The following is a 25910-nucleotide window of genomic DNA, read 5'->3' as shown; positions in this document are numbered from 1 at the left end:
GTTCAAGAGAGTTAAACTTACTAGTAGAGCCCTATGAATGTGTACTCTCTCTCTCTCCTTGACTTGTGTTGATGAGTCTTTTTTCTCTTTATTTTTTTCTTCTTCTGTCCATTCAGAATTAAGAGTGTTTAAGACCATAGTCATTTTTCGATATATTGTCCATTTTGAATTAAGAAGTGTCTTAAGAGCATAGTCCCTTCAATTATTTATGTCTCTTTAGAATAAATAATATTTTAGGATCGTAGTCCATTTTCGGTATAATAAGAATGATTTTAACAATATATTTTTCTTCAATTCTTAGAGAAGTTAGATGTTAGAATGGTTGTAGCATCATATTTGAGTGGTTGAAATATTACATTGATATTTGGAGATGTTACAAGTTAGAATGATCCTAACACCATATTTGAGTGGTCACAAAATCATAGTAGGGTGGTCATAGTACCATAATTGATTGGTTTCAGTTTTAAAAGAGTGACATTAATAGTCATATTGGAGGTGTAATTCTCGAACGATTTTCTTAGTGCAGTGGTTAATCGCACAGTTGTAGTTAAATTTGTTTTACCGAGGCTGATAGTATGACTTGCATAATTTTTTAGCAGTGCCACGAAAACTCTTAAAAAGCGACTTGATCGTGACTCAACAATGAAAATTCTTTCTCATAACGACTTTGGAAATCCAAATATAACAATTCTGAAATCCAAAACCAACAATTTGATAAAGGAGCAACTACAAAAACAATAGATGTTAAGTGAGAAAGGAATACGCATTGGAATTTTGGAAACCGCAAAGAATTACGGGCTTTGGCTTGCCATCACTTTTGGAGGAATAAGGAAATGAATCAAGAAAATTTCTCAAGACTTGATGACGGCGTGGAACCTGGATGGGAGTGTCAAGAAGACTTAACGTTTTGCTTGCAGGGTCTGTTATCAGCTGCAAGTATAGACAGCAATTTCGGATTGACAAGACACTGCCCAAGAAGACGTAAAGAGTATCGTATGCTAGCAACAAAGGCGATATTGTTTTAGAGTGTGGCTTATTAATTCGATGTGCGGATGGAGAATGGCTTGGTGGTTTCTACAAGGATATTGGAAGTTGTAGTGCGTATATAGCCGAACTGCAGCTGGTGTGTATTGATTCTGAATCGGTCGGTAAGAGTATTTAGCAAAATGGGAGTGTAACGTGTTAGTGCTAATGGGTGGAGATTAGTGCAGAAAATCCACCAGCTTCTGAATTGATGTATATGAGTAATTGTTCTGTCTTTGACATTAGGTATCATTCACTTACCCTAGTAAATTTCTATTCAAAAGCAGCTTCTATATTCTGTTTGTCATAGTATATGTTTCCAAGATAAAGAAGGATACAATTCTCAAAATTGCAAAACTACTTTAGCTTTTGTCTCAAACTTAATTCAAATAAAAAACTACTTTAGCTTCATGAAAATTTGGTCTATTTCCATCAGCAAATTTCTACCTCACCCCTTGAAACCTGAGGAAGATGAGATTCATTTGCTTTGGCTTTTTTGTCATCTAGATAATGTTGATAAATATAGGAAAGAAATCCCCATATTGCTAACATCAAAGCTATAAACTTCACCCCATTAATTTTGTCATGGAAGAAAATAACAGCAAGGATAGGACCTACGGGAAGTACCACTGTACCTATTACATTTGAGAACAATGAAGATACATCTAAAACTAACCCTAACATACCAATGGAAGATACTTGCCATGTCACAGCAGTCCAAAACAAAGTCATTATATATGACACCTTTCCCAGTTCATATTCCTTCATCTCCTTATTCAAACTTTTCCATTCTCCACTTGCAAACAACCCAACAACACAAGCACAAGTAGCGACGAAAGAAGGGTAAAATTGCATGTCTAATATAACAGAAAAGGTTTCGCTTTTTATAACTTTGTCAAAAGAAAGCTGCACAAGGGAAAGATATAAAGAAAATGTAACAGATGCACCAAGGGTGAAGACGAATCCAAGTACTCGCTTATCTTTAGGAAGATTCGTCGAGTCCTCAGAATCGTCGTTATTGATGGCAAGTAGGGCAGACGAAATAGTAAGCAGAACTACAGAATTGAATATGAATGCTGTGAACTTTTGGGAATTAAGGAAATAAGAAAATACTGCATTGAAGGCTAATTGTGTTGCACATAGTAAAGAATAGGTGGAAAGTGAAAGATATAGAAGTCCATTGGAATACATCAAATTGTCCCCTGCTAAAAGTAAGCCAAAAAATATGTAAAGAGAAACAATGGTGGATAATTTTGGTTTGGTTTTTTTGGAGGAATCAATATTGGCATTTATGTTGGTAGATTTAGCATGTGGTGTGAAGATAAAATAGAGTGGAAGTAGTATAGGGAATCCAGCTGATTGAACAAATGTTGCCATCCATTTACTATTACCACCTTTGTCATAATATAGTCTTCCCAGAAGATTGGCTGTAGATTGACCTACCAAAAGAAATACTATGTAGAGAGATACACGAAACCACCATTTGAAATCTCTTAATCTTTGATGTTGAGGTTCTTCATTTTTTTCCTCTGATATGATTTGTTAGAACAGTGAACACCAAAACAGATTAAAATAGTAAAGAAATAATGACGCAAATGATGAACACACAAAGTTCGGTCAATTTTGTCTATGTCTCTGACCAGAGAGCAACTATAGTTTCTTTGTATTATCAGTAGTGAAAGATTAACATGGTCAGTAATTTTCAATAGTTAGGGAAGCCTAAAGCAAGTTTTGATGTATTTGAGCCATTGTTATGTGGTATTTTTGTTTTTAAATAGGTTTAATTGCAATTTTAGTCCCTCTACTTACACCATTTTACAAAGTTGAACCCTCTATTTTAAAATGTGACAGTTTTGATCACTTCAACAAATATTTAGTCTAAAATATGATGATATGACAAGTTTAAAATGAAGTTTTTAAGAAATTTTGCTTATAATTTGATGGATATTGATCTTTTTTCATCATTAGATCATCACCAATTTTTAGTTAAGAAATATAGAGGACCATTATAAAATAGGGGAACCAAATCCATAAAATGGTGAAAATAGGGGACCAAAATTGCAATTGAACCTTTAAATACTACAATCAAGATTACAACATTACCTATCAACTTTGAGATACATGATTTATCAGAACTATTCAAATTTGACTTACACTAAACAAAATATAATTCAACCGAATAGAATCCTAATTCCTTATAGTTAATTAGATTAATTGCATGATGATTATAGTGATTGTTATGCAAATAAAATGAATTAGAGAGAATCATGTTCCTAACCTGTAGTAGTTGTAGTTGATTGTGGGTGCAGATCCTGAATTATCTCCATTAGAAAAAGTGTAAAAGCTATGATATGATAGGATATGGAATTAGGAATTTATAACATCAGTATTTGCAAGTGGAGTTTGCTAAGTATCATTGTGCAGTCGATTTTGAAAATTTGAAAATAGAATAGAAGGCAAATTAAACACGATAAACTAAAAAGTTTGACTATGTTGTGTTGTGAGTGACGGTTGTGAAAGTGATAAGAGCAAGCAATGCCACATTCACATTCATGAGGAGTTTGTTACCATAATGGCATTTGTCGTCCTCCGTCCGTTTCAAAATGAATGTCCTTTAACCAATTACACACGGATCAAGAATGAAATAAAGTAGTCAAATGTCAGCAGTTTTACCAAATTATCTTAATCACTCATTGATTTGTTTTTCATTAAAGAAAAAAAAATAAAATTTGGAAGTAGTGTAACATAGTATTAATTGATCGGGTACGATTGAAAAAAAAAGTTATTATTGCATTGGAAAATGAAAGTGACATTCATTTTGAAACAATTTTTTTTTTGTTGCTAAAACGACACTTATTTTAAAATGGAGGGAGTAATTAACTTGATCCCACACTTAATTTTAGATACCATAATGAGACTCCGGTGATTTTATGATTTTCACTCAATAAGAAAGGGTAATAGCCAAATTCTTAAATGTGTAACAAGTAATTACAGTGATCTCTTAATGTATTAAAATTTTAAAATAGTCATTGATTGTGTACCGTGTTAGTCAAAATAGTCTCTGACGCTTAAACAATATTTTAATACTTTCAATAACTCTTTTCATATAGGGACTGAAATGACAATAAGTAAGTATTTATAAGGACTGATATGATAATAAGTAAGTGTATTGAAAGACTGGTATGACAATATTAATGAAGCATTTTAATATCACAGACTATTTTGACTAACAAAGCGCACAATTAAAAAGTATTTCAAAGTTCAATATAATTAAGAACTATTGTGACTACTCGTTAGTCGTTACACATCCAGGACCAAAATATCTATTATCCTCTAAGAAAGTGAATGTTAAATGAGTTTTAGAAAAAGAGTGTTCTTAGCTATGTTTGTGCCCAAATCCTTATGTTAAGGGATAAGATGTTTAGTTGAGCCAATAAACTATTAGTTAAATGAAATATGTTATTTAGTGATTTTACATTATTGGTTGTTATTTGTAATTGTCAATGCTGCTAGTATTTTTTTTTTTTTTAAGGTGCTCAAGATTGTGTCACTTGAAAGATTGTGTCACTTGGAAGATTGTGAATGATATTTGGATTAAACATTCATATCGTAAATGTTGTGAAATCATTATTGTGTAACAACTTTGATATGAAAAAGTCCGGGGAAGCTAATGTTATTCTTAGTATTAAGAGTATTAGGCGAAAACGGGAACTTTCTTAGATCAATCTCACTATGTTGAGAAGATCTTAAGAAAACTTTGACTGCGAATCCTGCTTGCACAACTCAAGTGTAAAGTATCAGACAATCGGAATATGCAAGCATCACTGACAACCTCAGATATGCCATTGATTGTACTAGATTACCTATGTTGTAGGGTTGTTGTGCAGGTTTGTCAGTAGACCTACTAATGAGCATCGGAGGATGAAGAGATAATGAATTCAACATTCTCACACTGATATAAGAGTTTGCAGAATATTCTTGTGGACAAAATTGTACATTTATGGACACATTGTACTCTAAGATAGGAGAAATATCAAGTCCTTTATACTCCCCAAAATGAAAGTATCCGCTTTAGACAAAGCACGACATGGATGTCAAAGTAACAAGTATTTGGATATATAATGAGAGAATGTGGATGGGATATATTTTGCCCCAAAAAGTATTATGGAATGATGGTTACTCAATAAACCCAAAAAAAATTACCCATTAGTTGAAAAAAGCCGACCGCATTACGATCTGATAAAAAATTACACACAAAAACATCTGATTGGGATTAACGATCTGATCGAGAGAAAAATCAAAGTATCTATTAAGCAATTTTCGTATGAAATTTCCTAGTAAGTATCGCTAAAAGTACATGGGTCGAGAAAATCTTAGATGAGCACAACCCCAAATCAAAATGATTTGGACACACTCACAAAACATAGAAAAATTTAAACGAGAATAAAATTAAATGATATTAGTTGATGTGACTAATTTATTTTTGTTTAAACTTTTTCATTTTATACGAGTGTACTTAAATTTTTTGATTTAGGATTATGACTATATTAGACTTTCTCACATGGCATTATATGTTTGACAAGAAAGTTGAAGAGAATGACCGAAAATAATGGAAAGAAAATGTGGCAATTGACTTTCATTTATGGTCCCAACTTTTCTATTATGTGGGCAGAGAGCTTTTATTTGAGGTATGGCCGTATGGGGTCTAGAGTATTCATTGAGACACGTTAACCCTGCCAACAAGTGAAGTGTTCATTTACCATCAAATATATGGCAATACTCTATGAAGTTGAGATACAAAACTAAAATTCAGGACATAACCGCATCAGATGTATCAGTGATATTTTATGAATACTAGTAGATACATAGCCTAAAAGCATTAGAATTATTATTTTTAAAAAATCTTTTATCGGTTATGTATGAGATGCATAGAACACACAGATATATATGTTCTAAGAAAGATGAAGGATGCAAAAAATATGAGAGAAGGTTGTGAAATATCATTATTGTGAAATAAGATTCGAATTCTAATAAAGAGATATTCACATTTAATGTTAGTAATATCTCAAATAAAATTATCTTTAATTGAGCAAACTTGAGGAAAAAAATTAAAATGCTACAACAGCAATAGTCAATTGTAAAAAAAGACTTAAATGTAGTTTTACCCCCTTATTTTGATTGAATTTGGATTTTGTCTCCCGTATTTTAAAATTCGGAATTTTATCCCCTTTATTTTGATTGAATATGGATTTTACCCCCTTTATATTAAAACTCGAAATTTTACTCCCTATGTTTTACGTTTTTCAGGATTTTGTCCCCCTATTCTAAAATAAAGAACAAAAAAATACTAGATAAATAAAGAAACGATTAGAAAATATTAATTCAATAAAAAAAACAAAACAAGAAAACGCAAAAAAAAAAAAAAATAGAAAAATAATGAAAATACAAGAAAAAAATTCAATTAAAAATACATGAAAAAACTAGTTTGCACCTCTAAACATTTGCTATTTTCATACTAGTTTTTTTTATTTTATTTTTAGAGATCATACTAATTTTATGCATTTTTTTCTAGTATTTTTTATTCATTTATTTAAGTATTTTTTCATAAAAAATAAATAATAAAAAACATTTAATATAAATAATTATTTATGTGGATAAAATAGGGGGAGGAGGCAAAATCCTGAAAAACATAAAATAAGGGGGTAAAATTCCGAGTTTTAAAATAGGGGAGGCAAAATCCGGGGGTAAAACTGCACTTTAGCTTAAATCAATGTGCACATAAGATACAGATGAAATATCAAATGTGGATTTTGAATTTGATTCGAAAAGAGTTGTTGATGACTTTAATGGTATTAGTTAAGACGAGTAGTATCCAATTTTGTAATTTATACTTACAAAATTCCGATGTTGAGTTCATTAGGTGTCGGGCTAATGAGGTATTACATAATTCCGATGTTGAGTTCATTAGGTGTCAAGCTAATGAGGTAGTCCATGCATTAACAAGAAATGTTACATCTTCATTTAACATCTATATTTTTTCAATGAACCAACAAGTATCAACGATTTCATTGCTAATAAAATGTTATAAGTTTATTCCAAAAAAAAAAAATATAAGGATGAAAGAAAAAATGATAGATAAGACAAGATATACAAAATCGTATTAATCTTACCGTCTTAAAAGTAACCAGTCATGATCTAACTAATGAGAGAATTGTTGTTCCCACTTTTACTTTGGCTGTGCCACACGAGTAAATTACTCAAATACCCCTCGGCAGTTAACTGCCGAAGTTTTAGAAATACGGCTGCAGTTAACTGCCGAGGAAAACTGAAACTTCGGCAGTTAACTGCCGTGGAAACCTCAAACCTGTTTTTTTTTGACAAAATCCATAAATTGTCATTAATAACAAACCTTTTTTTTTTTTTGACAAAAACCATAAATTGTCTTTAATAATATTTATTGATTTTGAATGTTTCAATCATTATTTTGGTACGTTTTAAACAATTGCAGTATTATACTTATGTGTATATATCTTAATAAGAATAACATTTAAATCAGTGTAAAAATTAAGCATTTGAATATTGTTTTGCACATTACTTAAATACAAATAACAATAAAAAAATCGTTAAAATAATTGTGCACAACGATTTTTTTTAAGGTATAATATGTTGTTATATTTTCTACATTAAAATAGTTGTGTATAAATTTTTTTTTTTTTATTTAAGTAATTTGCAAAACAATATTCAAATACTTAATTTTTACACTTATTGAAATGTTTTTTGAGGACTTAAATGTTAAGCCTAAAACAAAGAAAAAGGAAATAAAAGAAGAAAATTTCGTGAAAGTTCTTTGGAAATAAAATAGGCAAAAAAAAAAAGATCAAATGAGTAATACAATTAAAATAATTGTGAATATTTCCGTAAAAAGGAAATAAAAGAAGAAAATTCCGTGAAAGTTCTTTGGAAATAAAATATTCACTATTGTTGAAGATCAAAGCAGTTATAACAAAAAAAAAGATTTAAAGGAGTAATACAATTAAAATAAATAAGGAAGGCAAATCAATAAAATTAAAAACGAATTATTAAGAAAAATCAATCAAAAATGATAAAGACCGCGGAATATTCTCAAAGAATAAAAAAATAAAAAAATAAAAAACAGATTTGAGGTTTCCTCGGCAGTTAACTGCCGAAGTTTTCAGTTTTCCTCGGTAGTTTACTGCCGAAGTTTTCCTCAGCAGTTAACTGCAGCCGGTTTCATAATTTGGCAGTTAACTGCCGAGGGGCATTTGAATAATTTACTCGTGTGGCATAGCCAAACCAAATGTGGGAACAGCAATTCTCAACTAATGACTCTTGCTTAACTTCTCATTTATTAAGTTGACTTTGCGGTCCTCTCTTTGAACCTTTGATTTTATCAATTTTTTTCTTACCAAGTATTTTATCAGTTTATTGACATAATGCCATATGATCCAATCAATAGTCTGCAGATTCTTTGCGATAGTTTAATTTGTTAATAAATGTATTCACATCTGAAGATCTAATTAGGCAATTTTTTCCCATACCTTCCATCCTTTGGCGGTCATTATATTTGAGGCTTCTAAATATAAATAACTCTCAAAAGAGCTTATTTATATTTCCTCTCAAAAGAGCTTATTTATATTTCAACATTAGTTAATTTACTATGATATGATATGAGATAAATTAATGTAAGCTAACATAGTAAATTGACAGTAAATTATGACCAAATATCATTAGACATACTCACTCACTCATCTAACAGTGCTAATTTTTTTTTTTTATGTATCTTCTAACAATGCTAAAATTGTCTGTTAAACATTTTTTGTGTGTTTACAGAGTGTGCTTTTAGGTAACGCTTGTTTCTCGATGTCTAGTGTCTACCACACAAAAAATATGATCAAATATCTGAATTGGTTGGTTAAAGTTTCACACAATTTTGTCCCAGTTAGTGAATTTTTGCTAGCTTATGACTCTGTCTGTCGGTGGATAAAATCAATTACATCTACATTCTACTTGTACACAAACACAAAGGTCAATTTGCCTAAAATAATGCACTCCATCTGTCAACACTAGTCTTATGTCCCTCCTCCCATCTCATCTCATCTCATCTCATATAATATCATCACTAGTGTTACTTTCCACTTAATTATAAGATATAAATTCTCTTTCTGTGCTGTGCTAAATCAAACTCACCTTGCTACTGTCTCTTTTTTTAGTGTGATCTACTATACCAGACCTGGGATCTCTATTCTCTCTTTTCAAGGTTATTCACTTTAACTAACTCTAGATTTCTCAAATCATATTTAGATTCTGCTATCATTTTTTTTTTGACCCATTTACCTTACAATTCAACATGTATATACCAATCATATGATTTCAAACATTTGCATTGTAAAGTTTTGATTTTTATAAGCTAACTTTTCTGGGTTTTCTCTTTTGCTGATCATATTAGTAGATCTTTGCCTGATCTAACAAAACAAGAGAGATTTCGGGATAACCAAGTGTTGTACTGTGCAGTACAATAATAGTACTATGAAATCAGTTCAACATTTTCTTTGTCTTTGTTTTATAATTTTATCAGTAGTAGTAAACTCCTTGCATGTCTGTTTTTGTATGCTTGTGAAAAAATATTATTAAGATCTTCCCTTCTAGATACTATCGGGCCTGTTTGGATTAACGACCTTATTCGTAGCTTATAGCACAAGCGCTTATCATGATAATAAGCGCTTATGAATAAGCTTGCATAAGGTACTTTAATAGCAAAAGATGAAATGACGCTAAATTGGTTTTGTATTACTATTTGCAATAAGTTGTTTTTATAAGCTAGATTGGAGAACTTATGAAATAAGTTGAAAAAAGCTTATAAAAGTTGTCGTAAGCTGTTTCTCATAATTTCTTCCGAACAGTCTCACAAAACTTATGCAATAGATAAGCTCAAATTAGCCAATCCAAACAGGACAATATACAAAACTACACTCTTAAGTCAAAATTTGATCTCAATCTATGTCAAGTATAATCATAATATATAGTTTTTTTTTTTTTTTGAAAGACATATATAGTTGTGCATCATATGGTAAGGGATGAAAAAATAAGTTATACACATGGATTCTGTATTTTTTTAGCTGGTTTCTTTCTAAATCAGACATGGAGTTTACATTACACTTTTACATTTTTACTTTGCTAACATGATTAAATAGTTTGAGCTTAGTAATTATTATTCAGTAGTTCTTTTTTTTTTTTTTGAAGTGGCTAAATATCATTCAGGAGTTCTATGTCCGTGGTTTGCTTGATTTGTGATGGTCTACATCTACTGTAACTAGTCACTAACTAATTTTAGTGTGAACTTTCTTAGGTTTGATCGTTTGAAAGAGGTTAGAAAGAAAACTGCGGGGTTAATGGGTTCTAAAAATGCCTTACCGGGCAACAGAGCACGAAGGCCTTTGTCAATTTTCGCTGTGCTTGCTCTGTGTTGTTTGTTTTATCTTTTGGGAACATGGCAAAGCAGTGGTTCTGGAAAGGGAGACAGCCTTGCATTGAAGGTAAATAAGATGCAGGCGACAACAGACTGCAACATTGTACCGAATTTGAATTTTGAACCCCAACACAAATATGTAGAAATTGTTGAGCAATCCGAACCGAAAGCTAAAATGTTCAAGGCATGTGATGTAAAATATGCTGATTATACACCTTGCCAAGAGCAAGACCGAGCAATGACATTCCCTAGAGAAAACATGATCTATAGGGAAAGGCATTGTCCACCTCAAGAGGAAAAATTGCGTTGCCTCATTCCTGCTCCTGAAGGGTACACGACTCCTTTTCCATGGCCTAAAAGCCGCGATTATGCCTACTATGCTAATGTTCCTTACAAGCATCTGACAGTGGAGAAGGCTAATCAAAACTGGGTGAAATTTGAAGGGAATGTGTTCAAATTTCCAGGTGGAGGAACCATGTTCCCTCAAGGAGCCGATGCATATATTGATGAGCTTGCTTCGGTTATTCCAATCAAAGATGGTACTGTCAGAACAGCATTGGACACTGGTTGCGGGGTAAGCTTTCATGTCAAATAATCCTTTTGATATAGTATGTTATTTTTCTTTGTTGAGAAATTATATTTTGACACACAAATTTGACATCAAATTAGATGGTTACTATTCAGATATGTGGTTAATTACGTTTAGTTGATGATTAATGAATATAACAAGGTGTAGCAACTCATTAACCATCCACTGAGCACAATTAACCACAATTTTCAAATGTGTTTAATTATGTGTAATGTATAATGGGGTTTTGTCTATTGGATTACAAATTTCTCAATTTTCAGTGTATTTAGTATACTAAAGTTGGAATCATTTGTCGTTTCTTTGTTTTAATGCGTACTGGCCCACTTGCCCGGTTTACTTCCTTTCAGTATGCACCTTTCAATTAGTTCTTAATTGTTGTAGCAATATAAGTGTGAATGATTATGCAGGTTGCGAGCTGGGGAGCGTACTTGCTAAAGAGAAATGTGCTAGCTATGTCATTTGCTCCGAAGGATAACCATGAAGCACAAGTTCAGTTTGCATTGGAACGAGGGGTACCTGCTATTATTGGTGTTCTTGGTTCAATCCGTCTTCCATTCCCATCAAGAGCCTTTGATATGTCTCAGTGTTCTCGTTGTCTAATACCATGGGCTGAAAATGGTTAGTGCTAAATTAGACAGTCAATAAGATTGATCTAGAATACAGTATTATCAGCATTTTCTTATGTCGATGATGATACTCCTTAACTTCTAAATATAATCATGCAAATGTTAATAATTCTGAAAATCTGAATGCAACATTGTTTAGTTAATTTTTCACCCAATAATTGAATGCAGAGGGCATGTATCTAATGGAAGTTGATCGAGTTTTAAGGCCTGGTGGATTTTGGATTTTATCTGGCCCTCCAATTAATTGGAAAACGTACTACCAAACATGGAAGCGAACGAAGGAGGATCTGAAGGCAGAGCAGAAAAGAATCGAGGATTTAGCTGAAAGTCTTTGCTGGGAAAAGAAGTATGAAAAGGGCGATATCGCTATCTGGAGGAAGAAAATAAATGCTAAATCATGTCAAAGAAAATCTCTCAATTTATGTGATTTAGATAATGCTGATGATGTTTGGTAAGCCCTGATCATTTTTACACACTTCATTCAAACATCTGGATCTTTATACTTATAATCATTTGTTGTTAGATGGATTTGAATAATTATTTTTCTTATAATTCCACGATTTCGGATTATAATGCACCCATGAATAACTTTTCTCCATGCTTCAAAATTTGTAATGGTAGGTACAAAAAAATGGAGGTCTGCAAAACCCCTATCCCCGAGGTAACCAGCCAAAGTGAAGTTGCCGGAGGAGAATTGAAGAAGTTTCCTGCTAGGCTGTTTGCAGTCCCTCCTAGAATAGCTAAAGACGCTATTCCAGGCGTAACAGTTGAATCTTATCAAGAGGACAACAAATTATGGAAAAAGCGTGTTAATAATTACAAAAGAATTAATAGATTGATCGGCACCACTAGATATCGGAATATAATGGACATGAATGCAGGCCTTGGAGGATTTGCAGCTGCACTTGAATCACAAAAATCTTGGGTGATGAATGCTGTGCCCACAATTGCTGACAACACTTTAGGTGTTATCTATGAAAGAGGTCTCATTGGTATTTATCATGACTGGTAAGTTTCTAAAATTATCTTCATAAAGTTTTCTAATTTTATGATGATTCCCTTGCAAGTGAGCTTCCTATACTAAAAAATGATTAATTAAACTGATATGTATTGATATTTGGTTATGGTATGAAATTGCAATGACAATATGACATTCATTTTCTTTCTTCAGGTGTGAAGGCTTTTCTACATACCCAAGGACATATGATCTTATTCATGCTAATGGTTTATTTAGTTTGTACCAGGACAAGTAAGTTTCTTCCTTTTCCATCCACAAGTGATCATAGTGATAATTGGTAATTTGAAATTATAACCATATCAAATCTTTTACTTGAACCAAAAATAAAATATTACTATTTTTACTGATTTTCCAATTCTGGCATAATTGAGACTAAAATTTGTCTGCCCCACATTTGATAAGATTAGACGTGAAAATATGTTTATAAGTGGTAGACGATCCTCACCTTACAAGCTGATTTTGTAAGGGTTAAGTTAGGCTCGACCTAAATTTTAAGATGGTATCGGCGTCTATTGAAGATTTCATTGGATCACCTGCCATTAGGTCTCCTGCTATCGGACCAGTTGGCTCACACTTCCACTTCCAGTCCTAACCTAATCCAAATTCTAAGAAAAAACAGAGAATTTCAACATGTGATTATAATTCTGACATAATTTAACATAAGTATTGTTGATTTGATCGACAGGTGCAACCTAGAAGACATCCTTTTAGAGATGGACCGCATATTAAGGCCAGAAGGATCGGTCATAATCCGCGATGAAGTTGATGTGATTAACAAGGTTCAGAAAATTGTTCGGGGAATGAGATGGGAATCTAAAATGGTGGATCATGAGGATGGCCCATTTGCACCCGAGAAGATATTGGTTATTGTAAAAGAGTATTGGGTTGGCAGCAGTAAAAACAACACATCCAATTAGAGTTCTAAAAGAATATGAATAGTCTTCAAAGCTTGGTGTAACACATTCAAGCTTTATAAACCCAAAGCAAAGAAGAAATGGAAAAAGTTGATGATTTAAATGAAAAGAGAAGATTAATAGAACCAATTACAAGCAAAGATCGGTTATGTGAGTTTATTCTACGTCTGCCTTTAATCAAGTGTAGAACTGTAGATAAAATTAGTTTTAACTAAACTAGTTTTCTTGAATTGATTTTGGAGGATGTAGATCAGCAAGTTTTAGATCCTCAGCCAAATAAATTTAGCCAATATATTATGTTGATGTTGAAATGCGAGTGAATGATCTCTCATGAATGATATTGTAATGTGACAGTTGTATTCTGTTCGTTATTTAAATTTTTGTTGTGTTCATTTTACCAAGTTTGGTATGGTTTTGGAGAGGATGAGAGGAGAATATTTATGAATAATATTGAGTTTAATTTATTAAACCTACTTAGCTTTGCAAAGTCCAATGTGTACTAACTTCATATGATATTATGATAATTAATGTGTAATACTTGAGAATCTTATATTCTCACCACTGTCAATAACATTGATTTTTTACTATTTTTATGTCAATGTTGACCAGTATTCTCTTTATAGCCTGTTGGGTGACCTGGTTTCATGAAAATGATGTGACTTTTACATTTTATAAAATCATTGACTATTTATGAATAAATGATAATCTATTGTATATTAAACTAGATGAGATTGCCTGTGATGTATAAAATGAATGTAGAAATGATTCTCATAGATGTGAGATCATACAAATTGATTTAATATAGAAATGATAACCTTATTAAGTGGTGAAAAGTCTCTACAAGCTTTTAGCGTAAAGAAGGAACTAGGAAGTTTCAAATCTTCATGGAAAAGAAAGAGGGGCTGTTGATGCATCATACTGTAACTGTTGCACATATACTCTAATCTAATGGGTTTCAGCAGCAGTGCAAATTTGTTTTCTGTTTTGTTTATTCTGTGTTGCTATTCCCTACAATTTAGTATTGCAATAGACACCATCACATCATCTCAATTCATCAAGGACCCTGAAACTCTACTCTCCAAAGATGGTAACTTCACCTTGGGATTCTTTAGCCCTAAGAATTCTACAAATCGCTACGTTGGAATTTGGTGGAAGTCTCAGTCTACAATCATATGGGTGGCAAACAGAAACCGATCACTGAATGATTCTAATGGGATTATTACTATATCTGAGGATGGCAATCTTGCGGTATTGAATGGACAAAAACAAGTCATTTGGTCATCAAATTTGTCTAACACAACCTCAAATACTATTGAAGCCCAGTTTTCAGATTATGGTAACCTTGTCCTTTTGGAAAGCACAACAGGAAGCATCTTGTGGCAGAGTTTTCAGAAACCTTCGGATACACTTCTGCCAGGCATGAAACTTACAAGCAACAAAAGAACAGGTGAGAAAGTACAACTCACATCATGGAAAAACCCTTCAGATCCATCTGTTGGAAGCTTTTCTATTAGTTTTATTGACCGCATAAATTTACACGAGCTGTTCATTTTCAATGAAACTCAGCCATACTGGCGAAGCGGTCCTTGGGATGATGTAGTGTTTACTGGGATGCAGATGATGACAACCCCATATATTAACGGTAATCGTGTAGGAGATGATGGGGAGGGAAATATTTATATCTATTATACAGTACCAAAAGATATAACAATGGTAGTCTACAATCTGAATTTGCAAGGCCATTTAATAGCAAAATGGTGGGATTACGAGAAGAAAGATGTACAAATTATATGGAGTAGCCAACAATCGGAATGTGACGTTTATGGTATATGTGGGGCATTTTCAAGCTGTAGTTCATTGAAGTTACCGATATGCAGTTGTTTGAGAGGATTTGAACCCAGGAACAAACAGGAGTGGAATAGACACAACTGGACAGGTGGGTGTGTTAGAAGGACACTTTTGCAGTGTGAAAAGGTCAATAATAAGACAACAAGTACAAAGGAAGATGGGTTTTTGAAATTGCAGATGGTTAAAGTTCCTGATTTTGCACAAAGTTCAGCAGTTACACCAGACATATGTAAAAGCCAATGCATAGAGAATTGCTCTTGCATTGCATATTCTCACACCACTGGGATTGGTTGTATGTCTTGGACTGGCAATCTAATTGATATACAACAAATTCTAAAATGGAGGACTTGATCTATATGTTCGTGTAGCCTATGCAGAACTTGGTATGCTCTAGTTGTTTGTTACAACATTTGAAACAATGTTCTTAACCTATCTCTTAGGTTCGGATTGAATTGAACTACTTGTATTTTAATATTAAATTTTTTCTGCATACAGATAAAGAGAGAAACACAACAATCATAATCACAATTACAACGATTATAGGAACGCTCATAATCGTCACGTGTGCATGTATTATGTGTAGAAGTGCTTCTAACAGCCCGGCAGGTAACATACCATATTCATGGATTCAACTTAAGCCGTGTCATTTTTCTTTCTATTGCTTAGGGAACTAAGCTTAAATACTATTTTTTACCTCAGCTAAGCTGGTGCACTCTCTTAAATCAAAAAGGAAAAAGAGCATCAAAGCTTTCCAATTATTTAATAAAGTTGGAACGTCAGAAGATCATACATGCGACAGCATAATTAGAACTCTGTCACAAGTTAAACTCCAGGAGCTGTTACTATTTGATTTTGAAAAGCTTGCAATTGCCACAAACAACTTCTATTCGTCCAATAAACTTGGACAGGGTGGTTTTGGTCCTGTATACAAGGTACTTTAAACACAACAAAGTTATTTTATCTGAAGCCGTAGTCTATAATCGCTGTCTCTTATTGTTTCTTCCAGGGAAAATTACAAGACAATCAGAACGTAGCAGTTAAGAGACTTTCTAGATCATCCGGACAGGGACTAGAAGAATTCAAGAATGAAGTAGTTGTGATTTGTAAGCTTCAACATCGCAATCTTATAAGACTTATTGGCTGCTGTGTTGAAGCAGAGGAAAAGATGTTGATATACGAGTACATGCCAAATAAAAGTTTGGATGCATTTGTCTTTGGTCAGTTCTTTGAAACTCCATTAAGTAGTTGTCTCATATCCAATTACGATCTTTAATTCTTCTCATTATTTAGCTTGTATTTGTATATCAATTGCTTCAAGTTTAGTGAGTTTTCTGGGAAGGGTGCTAATGGGGTGACTTAGATGACTTTGTTTCATCCTATAATTATACCTTTATTTTTCAGATCCATCAAGAAATAAACTCCTAGACTGGAGGACCCGGTATAACATCATAGAAGGAATAGCTCGAGGATTGCTTTATCTTCATAGAGCTTCCAAATTGAGAATTATACACAGAGATCTAAAGACAAGTAACATCTTGTTAGACGAGGAGTTGAATCCAAAAATATCAGACTTTGGTATGGCTAGAATCTTTGGAGGGAGAGAAGATAAGACCAATACTATTAGGGTTGTCGGAACTTAGTAAGTGTGCCTTCCTCATCTAATTTTATAGTAAAATACTTCTCGTATAATTTATTACATAAAAAATGCAGCGGTTATATGTCCCCTGAATATGCGATGCAAGGACTGTTTTCAGAGAAATCAGATGTCTTTAGCTTTGGTGTTTTGATACTAGAGATTATTAGTGGGAGAAGAAACTCAAGATTTTATGACAATGAGCATGCACTGACCCTTTTAGGATTTGTAAGCCTCAATAATTCTTTTTTTTTTTTTTACTTATTATGATCTCTCTTTTGCTTTTTGTTGATACAACTTCCAAATGTATGAACTTTTTTATTTAATTAGTTATTTGTTTTCATGTAGGTTTGGATACAATGGAGGGAAGGCAATATTTTATCTTTTATAGATCAAGAAATATATGATCCTAGTCGCCATAAGTATGTTGTAAGGTGTATACACATTGGACTTCTGTGTGTACAAGAGCTTGCTGTAGACAGGCCTAATATGGCAGCAGTAATTTCTATGCTTAACAGTGAGACTGAATTACTTCCTCCTCCAAGTCAACCTGCATTTATCTTGAGGCAAAATATGTTGAGTTCAATGTCTCACAAAGAAATTCATAGATGCTATTCCATCAATAGTGTCAGTATTACAGACATCAGTGGCAGATAGCAAACTAGGAGCTCTAAGAATAGTTATAGAAAGCAATGGAGATGAGGCCAATGCTAGAAATTAATTTTTGAGATGTGTGCGAGGATTTCAAATACCCCGAACGCGACTAAAATTCATTCTCCTTAGTGGGGAAACCTTCCTTAGGGAGGCAGAGCTGTTGGAAGTTGATAACTTCAAATATGAACTTGGCCTGTAATGTCTTTCTTATCCTTGTTTACTTTCTTAACAAGTGAGTTTCTTATATATGTATGGATTCCATATGTACTAAATTCTTATGATAATTGAGTTTCTTATATTTGTTTTCTAAACTCAATTTCTGCACTACTTATAGAAACTACTCCTAGCTTCTTACTTCTCCATGTTACCAAGTTTCCGCGCACATAAATACAATAACCTAAGGTATACTTTCTATCTGTATAGACATTCCATGACCAATCTTCATCAATAAATATAGCCACATTCTTGTACTAGTTTTATTTTTATTTTTACAAAGAATAGGACTTTTTCGTGGGTAGCCTTCAAATATCTCAAAAGGCAATATCAGGTCACATATAGGCGAGTAAACCAATTTTCCAAGTAACCAGTGGTATCTTCCTGTGTCAAGGGTGTCCCCTTTTTCCCAAAGTTTTTTATTTAAGTCCATGGGAGTGTCAGCTGGTGGTCTACATCCCACTCATACCGGTTTCTTGAAAGAAATCAAGAACATACTTCTGTTGGGACACTGCTCTTCCTTTCTTTAGAGACCCAAAGTTTTTTAATTTCAAACATTGCTGCAAGGTTTTTCTTCAGTTTCTCCATTTCTTTCATATCATCTTCAGATGAAATATGCAATATTTTGCTGTGTTGAATTTTTATGGTGTTGTAAGAGAGGTGTATATGTTGGGTGAAAGTTAAGTAAAGTTGTACATAACTAATTTTGCCTTGTTTTACACCTTGTTATTGTTGTGTCTAATTTGTTGGAAGTATCGTCAAACGGACGATATTGTATTTTTTATATTCTTGTCTTTCCTTAAGGAAATAAATTGGCAAATCAGAAAGTTATAATTTTATGAAAATGATATATAGTTTTTATATTCTAGGATCATTGAATTTTTACTGATAAACTATTTGATGAGGTTGTCTGAGTAGAAAATGAATGATTCAAAGTTATGGTTTTTGAAAACATTGTACAACTAATATTATTTTATCGGTTACAAGGCACCTGACCAAGAAAATTTTGAATAAAGAAATGATTCTTGTAGATCTGAGAGGATACATACTTGATTTCATGAAATAAAAATGACGGTCTAGGGAAAAAAAAGAAAAGAAAAGTGATAACCTAAATAAGTAGTGAAATGACTCAAACAACATTAAGTTCTTAAAATGATAGAGATTTTCAGAACCATGATTTACTTGTGATTTTTTAGACTCTTGACTTTAAGGAAATCTCAAATCATTATTAATAAGAAAGAGTGGTTGTTTTTGTATCATAGTCTAATTGTTGATCATATAATGGGTGTTTCAGTCGTTGTTCAAATATGCTCTCTGTTCTGTTCATTTTGTTTTGCACTTTGTTACAAGTTAGTATTGCCATAACCAACATCACATCATCCCAGTACATAAAGGACACTGAAACTCTTATCTCCAAAGATGGTAACTTCACCTTTGGATTCTTTAGCCCTAAAAATTTTGGAATTTGGTGCAAGTCTCAGCCTACAATCATATGGGTGGCAAAACAGAAACCAACCACTGAACGATTCTAATGGGACTGTCACAATATCTGAAGATGGAAATCTTGTGGTATTGAATGGACATAAACAAGTCATTTGGACATCAAATGTTTCCAACATAGCATCCAATACAAGTTCTCAGTTTTCAAACTTTGGTAACCTTGTCCTTTTGGAGAGTACAACTGGAAACATTTTATGGTAGAGTATTCAGCAACCTTCAGATACGTTACTACCTAGCATGAAAATATCAATCAACAAAAGAACAGGTAAGAATGTAAAACTCATATCATGGAAAAGCCCTTCGGACCCATATGTCGGCAACTTCTCTTTTAGGACAGTTGAACGCCTAAATATAATTGAAGTGTTCATTTGGAATGGAACTCAACCATGTTAGCGCAGTGGTCCCTGGAATGGTGGGGCCTTTGGGGTACATACAATGACAGTTGCTTATTTTTTTGGTTTTCGAGTAGGAGATGATGGACAAGGGAATATTATATATATTATACTTTACAAAATGATGAGGAGATTTTGATCTATCACCTAACATCACAAGGAAAATTAGATGAAACGCGATGGGATGATGAGAAGAAAGAAATGAAAGTGACATGACATGGACAAGCCGAGAATCATAGTGTGATGTTTATGGTATATGTGCAGCATTTGCAAGCTGTAGTTTATTGAGCTCGCCAATATGTAGCTGTTTTAGAGGATTTGTACCCAGAAACATAGAAGAATGGAGTATACATAATTGGACGGGTCGGTGTGTTAGGAGGACACCTTTGGAGTGTGAAAGGATCAGCAATAAAACCACGAGTACAAAGGAAAATGGGTTTTTGAAATTGCATGCGGTTGAAGTTTCAGAATTTGCAGAAGGTGTAGCTGTTACACCAGACATATGCAGAAGCTTATGTCTGCACAATTGCTCCTGCGTTGCGTATTCTCATGATTCTGGGATTGGCTGTATGTCTTGGACTGGGAATCTACTTGACATACATCAACTCCAAAGTGGAGGACTCGATCTATATGTTCGTGTAGCCTGCACAAAACTTGGTATGCTCTAGGTGTTATTTGTTAAACAATTTGAAACATAGGTCATTAACTCGTTTCTATCTCTTAGGAGTTAGGATTTTATTTGATTTTTTATATTTTATATTTATGTTTTTCCTCTATACAGATAGAAACTTCTGTTGCTCGAATGAGGCTTGATCGTTGCCATTACCTCCAAAAATCAAACATTTTTGTTGCCGTTTACTCCAGTTTTGCCTTCCCACCAGATTCAACCTCCACCATGGAGGTGTTCTTTTCCAAATGACATGTGTGATGTGTGATAATGCAGTAGAGTATGATATTCACATGTTCTTTGGATATGCTCACTACAAAGATTGTTGGAATGCAACAAACTTGTGGAGCGAAATTCGTCTGGAAGTTCCCGAATTATTTTTCAATATTGTTGCTGGATTACATGCTAATGAGAAATCTTTTTTTGCTGCAATGTTCTATAGCATATGGCTACCGAGAAATTATGTTCTTTCGGAGCAAAAATTGTTGATGCAACCTTCAGGGTTACATCCCATGCTCATGAAAATGTGGTTTTACCTGTTACTTTATCTCGGGTGAAACCAGCACCTAATTGGTTGAAGTGCAACGTGGATTGCGCTCTTTTCACAAACGAAGGCTTGGAGTCGACATTTGTTTTAGGGAGAACTTGGGTTCTTTTGTCCAAGTGCGATTAATGCTCTTCTCTTCCGTTAGCCATGTGATTGAATGTGAGGTTACTGCTCTCCAATTAGCCATTCAATAGCTTCCGTACATGAGTTTAGAACGTGTTAAACTCAATTTGTTGTTAATGCAATGCTTAATGGTTGTAATCATGAGAATGAACTTGGTACTTTAGTTTCTACTTGCAGGCCTTCTCTTTCCACTATTGCTAGTTTTGCTCTAGCTTTTATCCATAAACAATCTAATAGATCGTTCATAATTTAGCAAGAGCGATTAGTCGTGTCTTTTACTCTCCTCGCCATTATATTGATATTATTATTATCTTGAATGAAATGATATGAATTTATTTTGCCTAAAAAAAGGTATATAATCCAAATAAATTACATTTTTTGTTGGAAATACGTTTTAGAAAAATCGTCAAAATGTTAATCTAGTTGGAGCAAACTATTTATAAAACAGAAAGAAAGTTAGAACAACACGTTTTAATCAAATGAAGTTTATAGAATGAGATTTAAACAAACGTAATTTTACAAACTTGTATCCAAACATATTTGATAATTTTTGTACATTCATCCAATCTAAAAAGGCGATTTCAAACAAATCAGGTGGCAATAATTGCATTAAAATGATATCAACCCACATAGAGGACTCGGTGGAAAAGAAAGAGAATATATCATCTACTAAGTAACTAGAATTATCTCTAATATATACAAGATTATGAACATAAGCCCGTCTAGCTCAGTTGGTAGAGCGCAAGGCTCTTAACCTTGTGGTCGTGGGTTCGAGCCCCACGGTGGGCGTTTTTTTTATTATGCTTTTTAAGCAAAATAAGAAAAATGCATTTTTATTGCATTGTTCTGGATTCAGACAATTTAATTCCTTAAACCCTTTTTTCTTTAGGGATCCTTAATCCTACGCAGCAAGCAACTTCCTTTGGTATTTATGCCTCAATTTTCTTCCTAAATTCATCAAACTATTTGTAATTACAACTGACTAGTATTTTTCTTGTAAAAAGAATCTTGCTAGTATATTTATAGTACAATACAGGTATTTTTTAGGCAATACGGGGAGATTATATTTAGACACCATTAGCTCTTCAACACTAATTTTCACTAAAAAAAAGAAGCTCTTCAACACTAATTTAACATTATTATTATTTTAAATAGTTTAGTGATTGAAATTTCACTCTTTACTCTCTTTAGGTGAATAAGCTAGAAATTCGAGATTCGAACTATAACTCCTGCATATTATAATGTCACTATCAATTGAGTTATGCTCACAAAAACAACATCGTATTTTCTATTTATCACTCTTCTTACTACATCATAACATATTATATTTACTAAATCATTATCTGTATTTCTTTCTCTTTCAAAATAAGATGTTCGGATGTCCATAGATAATTTTTTATGCTACAATATAAGTTACATATGTTTCAGACCCCCTCGCCAGTGAAAAGGTAAACTTATACTCCATGAATGAAAGAATAAAGCTTGCAATGTGCATTGAAAGTTTATTATTCACCAATATGAGGTTAGAAAATACAATTAACTCTTAGCGTGACTAAGGTTACTAATCTAACTAACCAGTTGTGACAATTAAAGAGGCGGTTACATTCTAGTTAGTTACTTGCTACGTAGGTAATTGCTTATTCTTCTAACTAGTCATACTTTAACAACCTCACCCCAATCGAACATTCAAATTGGTCAAGTTTGCTCTCTTGCTCCGTTCTGGCGTCTATCTCTTTATTCACAAGAGTAATACATAAGTGTCATATCCCAATTTTTGACCTAAGATCCCATTTCATTTGTCTTTTGGTCCGGAATTGTTTGCCTTTTTTAGAAAAAAATTCGGCAGAGACATATTTTAAATACCTCATTTTTTGTTCATTTTTTTTACCAATCTTTTTAGTCATTTTACTCTAGTCCTTTTCGTTATTATTCTTATCATTATTTTATTATGTTGTTTGTTTTTATTTTTAATAAAAAAGGCATAAAATGAAAATTCATCAAGAATAGTGTACCAGAACATTCTCCAGAACGTTCTGGTGGTACTACGAGTGAAATAAAGCGACCTCATTATGTCCCATCAAATATGCCACTAGATTACTGCTGCACAACACCACACGTTTTGCTTCAAAAGTGCATGGAACTAAAAGAACGTTCTTGAGAACATTCTGTTGGAACTTCAAAGGGATAAGAATGACATCATCATGTTCCCTCATGTTGCCACCAGATCACAACTGTTTTTTCATCACGTGTGGTTGTCTCAAAAAGGAAAGGAACAACAAGAATGTTCTTAAGAACATTCTCCATGTGGCAAATTTTACAACTTGGACACTCTTGCTCTCAAAGCAACAAAGGACAGCACTTGTAGCTTTCAAAGAAGTGTCAAACAGCTGGAAAAAAAAACAAGTGGCCTCCAAACTTCTACAGCTTGCATTCACGCGTCCACCTTTTCTCTTTGCAAATTGGAAGTTCCAGAACGTTCTGCATGAACAAAATTCACTTTTTTCTCATTCTTGCGCTCCAAGCAACAAAAACATAAGCACATGGGCTGTTTTTAGCAAGGAAAACACAGCTGTTTTTGTCTGTAAAACTCCAAGTCTTTCACCTCTATAAATACAAGCATACCTCAATGGTAAAAGGGGGGGCTTACACACAAAGAATTGAATCTCTCTCAAAGTGAAGGTGCTCACTACTTTCAAACAAAGTTTTTTTTTTTCTTTCTTTCTTTCTTTCTTTTCTTTCTCATCATCAGCAAACAAACACAAAACAACACACCCTCATTACCAAAACAAACAAAAATCAAACAAAACAACCCCCTTTTTCTTTTCTTTTTTTTCTTTTTTTCTTCTACTCTCCCACAAAGGTATATCATCTCCCCTTTCTTTTCTCTCCTCCTTTTTCTTTTTCTTTTCACTTTTTCCTTTCGTTCTTACTCTCTCTCTCTCTCTCTCTCTCTCTCTCTCTCTCTCTCTCTCTCTATATATATATATATATATATATATATATATATATATATCTTTTAATTTATTTTACACTAATATACACACCTCAATCCAGAGTGCTCTGGTCCCATATTAACTGTTAATATTATATTTTTGCTTAATTTAATTATTCTCCAGAACAATCTGGTCCTTGTTAATTAAATTAATCCAGAATGCTCTGGTCCTATATTAACTGTTAATATCATATTTTTGTTTAATTTAACTATTCTCCAGAACAATCTCGTCCTTGTTAATTAAATTAATCCAGAGTGCTCTGGTCCTAAATTAACGGTTAATATTATATTTTTGTTTAATTTAATTATTCTCCAGAACAATCTGGTCCTTGTTAATTAAATTAATCCAGAGTGCTCTGGTCCTAAGTTAATTGTTAATATTATATTTTTGTTCTCCAGAGTGTTCTGGTCCTATATATATTAAATATTATTTATGTTGTTGAACTAACGTAAACTAACAATCTTTCCTCACACCCACGCACTTTCATTTCCATTGCTCCGTTTAGTTTAATTTTCATTCATTATTCAAAAACAACAAAAACATTCAAATATCCAAAATTCACAAAAAGAGCTTTTCACAACAAACCTTGATCTTAAATCAAGTGACCGTCTTGTTATTTTATTTTTCTTAATCAAATTTCAAATCAATTCTAATTCAACTTCAAGTCAATTTCTTTCAATCTAAAAAACACAAATCAATTCTCATTTGCCACTTGGCTTTTTATTTCAAAACTTTTTTCAAAACTAATTAAAAAATACAAAAACAAATCAAACGTCAATTTATACCCCGAACTACGAGGTTTTGATCCCTCACGGGTACGTAGGCAGAGGACGCTTGTGCTTCCAAATCAACTAAAAAACATTTTTCTTTTTTCTCTTCAATTAAAATCAATTTTCTTTTCTTTTTCAACTCATCATTCAATTCCATTTTCATCTCTTTAAAAGCAAGCAAGTTTAAGCACAAAAAGTTAAATAAAATCAAGAGGTTCTCGTAGAGTACTACGAATATTTAGGGTGCTAATACCTTCCCTAAATATAACCAACCCCCGAACCCTAGATCTTTTCAAAATGGGTGGTTTGGAACATTTTCCCCTTAAAAAAATTTGTTCAGTCGTGAGATAAAAACTGAGTCAAACGCTAATCAAATGGCCTTTGACCTCCGAAAAATGGCGCGACAATAAGTTTAAAGCTACAATGTTTATTTATATATTTATAAAGAAAACATGGGTAGAATATATTGAAGTTTTTTGGAGTTTGTTTGTAGCTATACTTTGCCTAAGTTTCCAAACTCTTACGTGTATAGTTTGTTTCTAATCCTACGTTACTCAAATTTTTGGAATGATATCCTAATTCATTTAACATGATAAACACGATAATTTTTGCTATTGACATGCCGTGTTGATTTGAGACATGACTATATCTTTAATGGGTTGTGTTAACCGGTGCTTCTGGGCATTGATTAAGGTATCTAAAAAAGGAAAAATTAGATTAAAAAAGACACTTTTTTAACTTTTAAAAAATTGATTACACAAATTTTGATGTAAAAGCTATTGTTTCAGTGTCCGCACTTGTTAACATTTCCCATCTTTAATTTGTAACCCGATTGTGTCTAATCATCAGAGTGCTTCCTCTAGACATGGTTATCTTATCATCAATGGCTTTTGAACACGTCACACACAATGCA

The 25910-nt window shown here is 33.0% G+C and overlaps 2 protein-coding genes, 1 non-coding gene and 1 pseudogene across 3 annotated transcripts; 3 read left to right on the top strand and 1 right to left on the bottom strand.

The window, feature by feature from the left end:
• Window positions 1-1275: 1275 nt before the first annotated feature.
• On the bottom strand, window positions 1276-3544 carry LOC25493553 (probable purine permease 11). The gene is made up of 2 exons (XM_024781276.2): window positions 3302-3544; window positions 1276-2552 (listed from the first exon to the last, which is right to left on the bottom strand). The coding sequence occupies exons 1-2, from the start codon at window positions 3348-3350 to the stop codon at window positions 1456-1458; spliced, it is 1146 nt and encodes a 381-aa protein (XP_024637044.1). The 5' UTR covers window positions 3351-3544; the 3' UTR covers window positions 1276-1455.
• Window positions 3545-9029: 5485 nt separating this feature from the next.
• On the top strand, window positions 9030-14121 carry LOC112421390 (probable methyltransferase PMT14). The gene is made up of 7 exons (XM_024783017.2): window positions 9030-9301; window positions 10391-11084; window positions 11507-11717; window positions 11894-12176; window positions 12347-12733; window positions 12897-12974; window positions 13429-14121. The coding sequence occupies exons 2-7, from the start codon at window positions 10434-10436 to the stop codon at window positions 13658-13660; spliced, it is 1842 nt and encodes a 613-aa protein (XP_024638785.1). The 5' UTR covers window positions 9030-9301; window positions 10391-10433; the 3' UTR covers window positions 13661-14121.
• A 264-nt stretch (window positions 14122-14385) lies between these two features.
• Window positions 14386-18088, top strand: LOC25493552 (G-type lectin S-receptor-like serine/threonine-protein kinase At1g11300; annotated as a pseudogene).
• A 3862-nt stretch (window positions 18089-21950) lies between these two features.
• Window positions 21951-22023, top strand: TRNAK-CUU (transfer RNA lysine (anticodon CUU)). Its single transcript has one exon. It is a non-coding gene; the product is annotated as a tRNA-Lys (tRNA).
• The last annotated feature ends 3887 nt before the right edge of the window (window positions 22024-25910 follow it).

Source organism: Medicago truncatula, chromosome 4 (assembly GCF_003473485.1).
Source record: "Medicago truncatula cultivar Jemalong A17 chromosome 4, MtrunA17r5.0-ANR, whole genome shotgun sequence".
Lineage (NCBI taxonomy): Eukaryota > Viridiplantae > Streptophyta > Magnoliopsida > Fabales > Fabaceae > Medicago > Medicago truncatula.
Note: the sequence above shows the minus strand (reverse complement) of the source record. Positions and strands in the feature narration are given on the sequence as shown.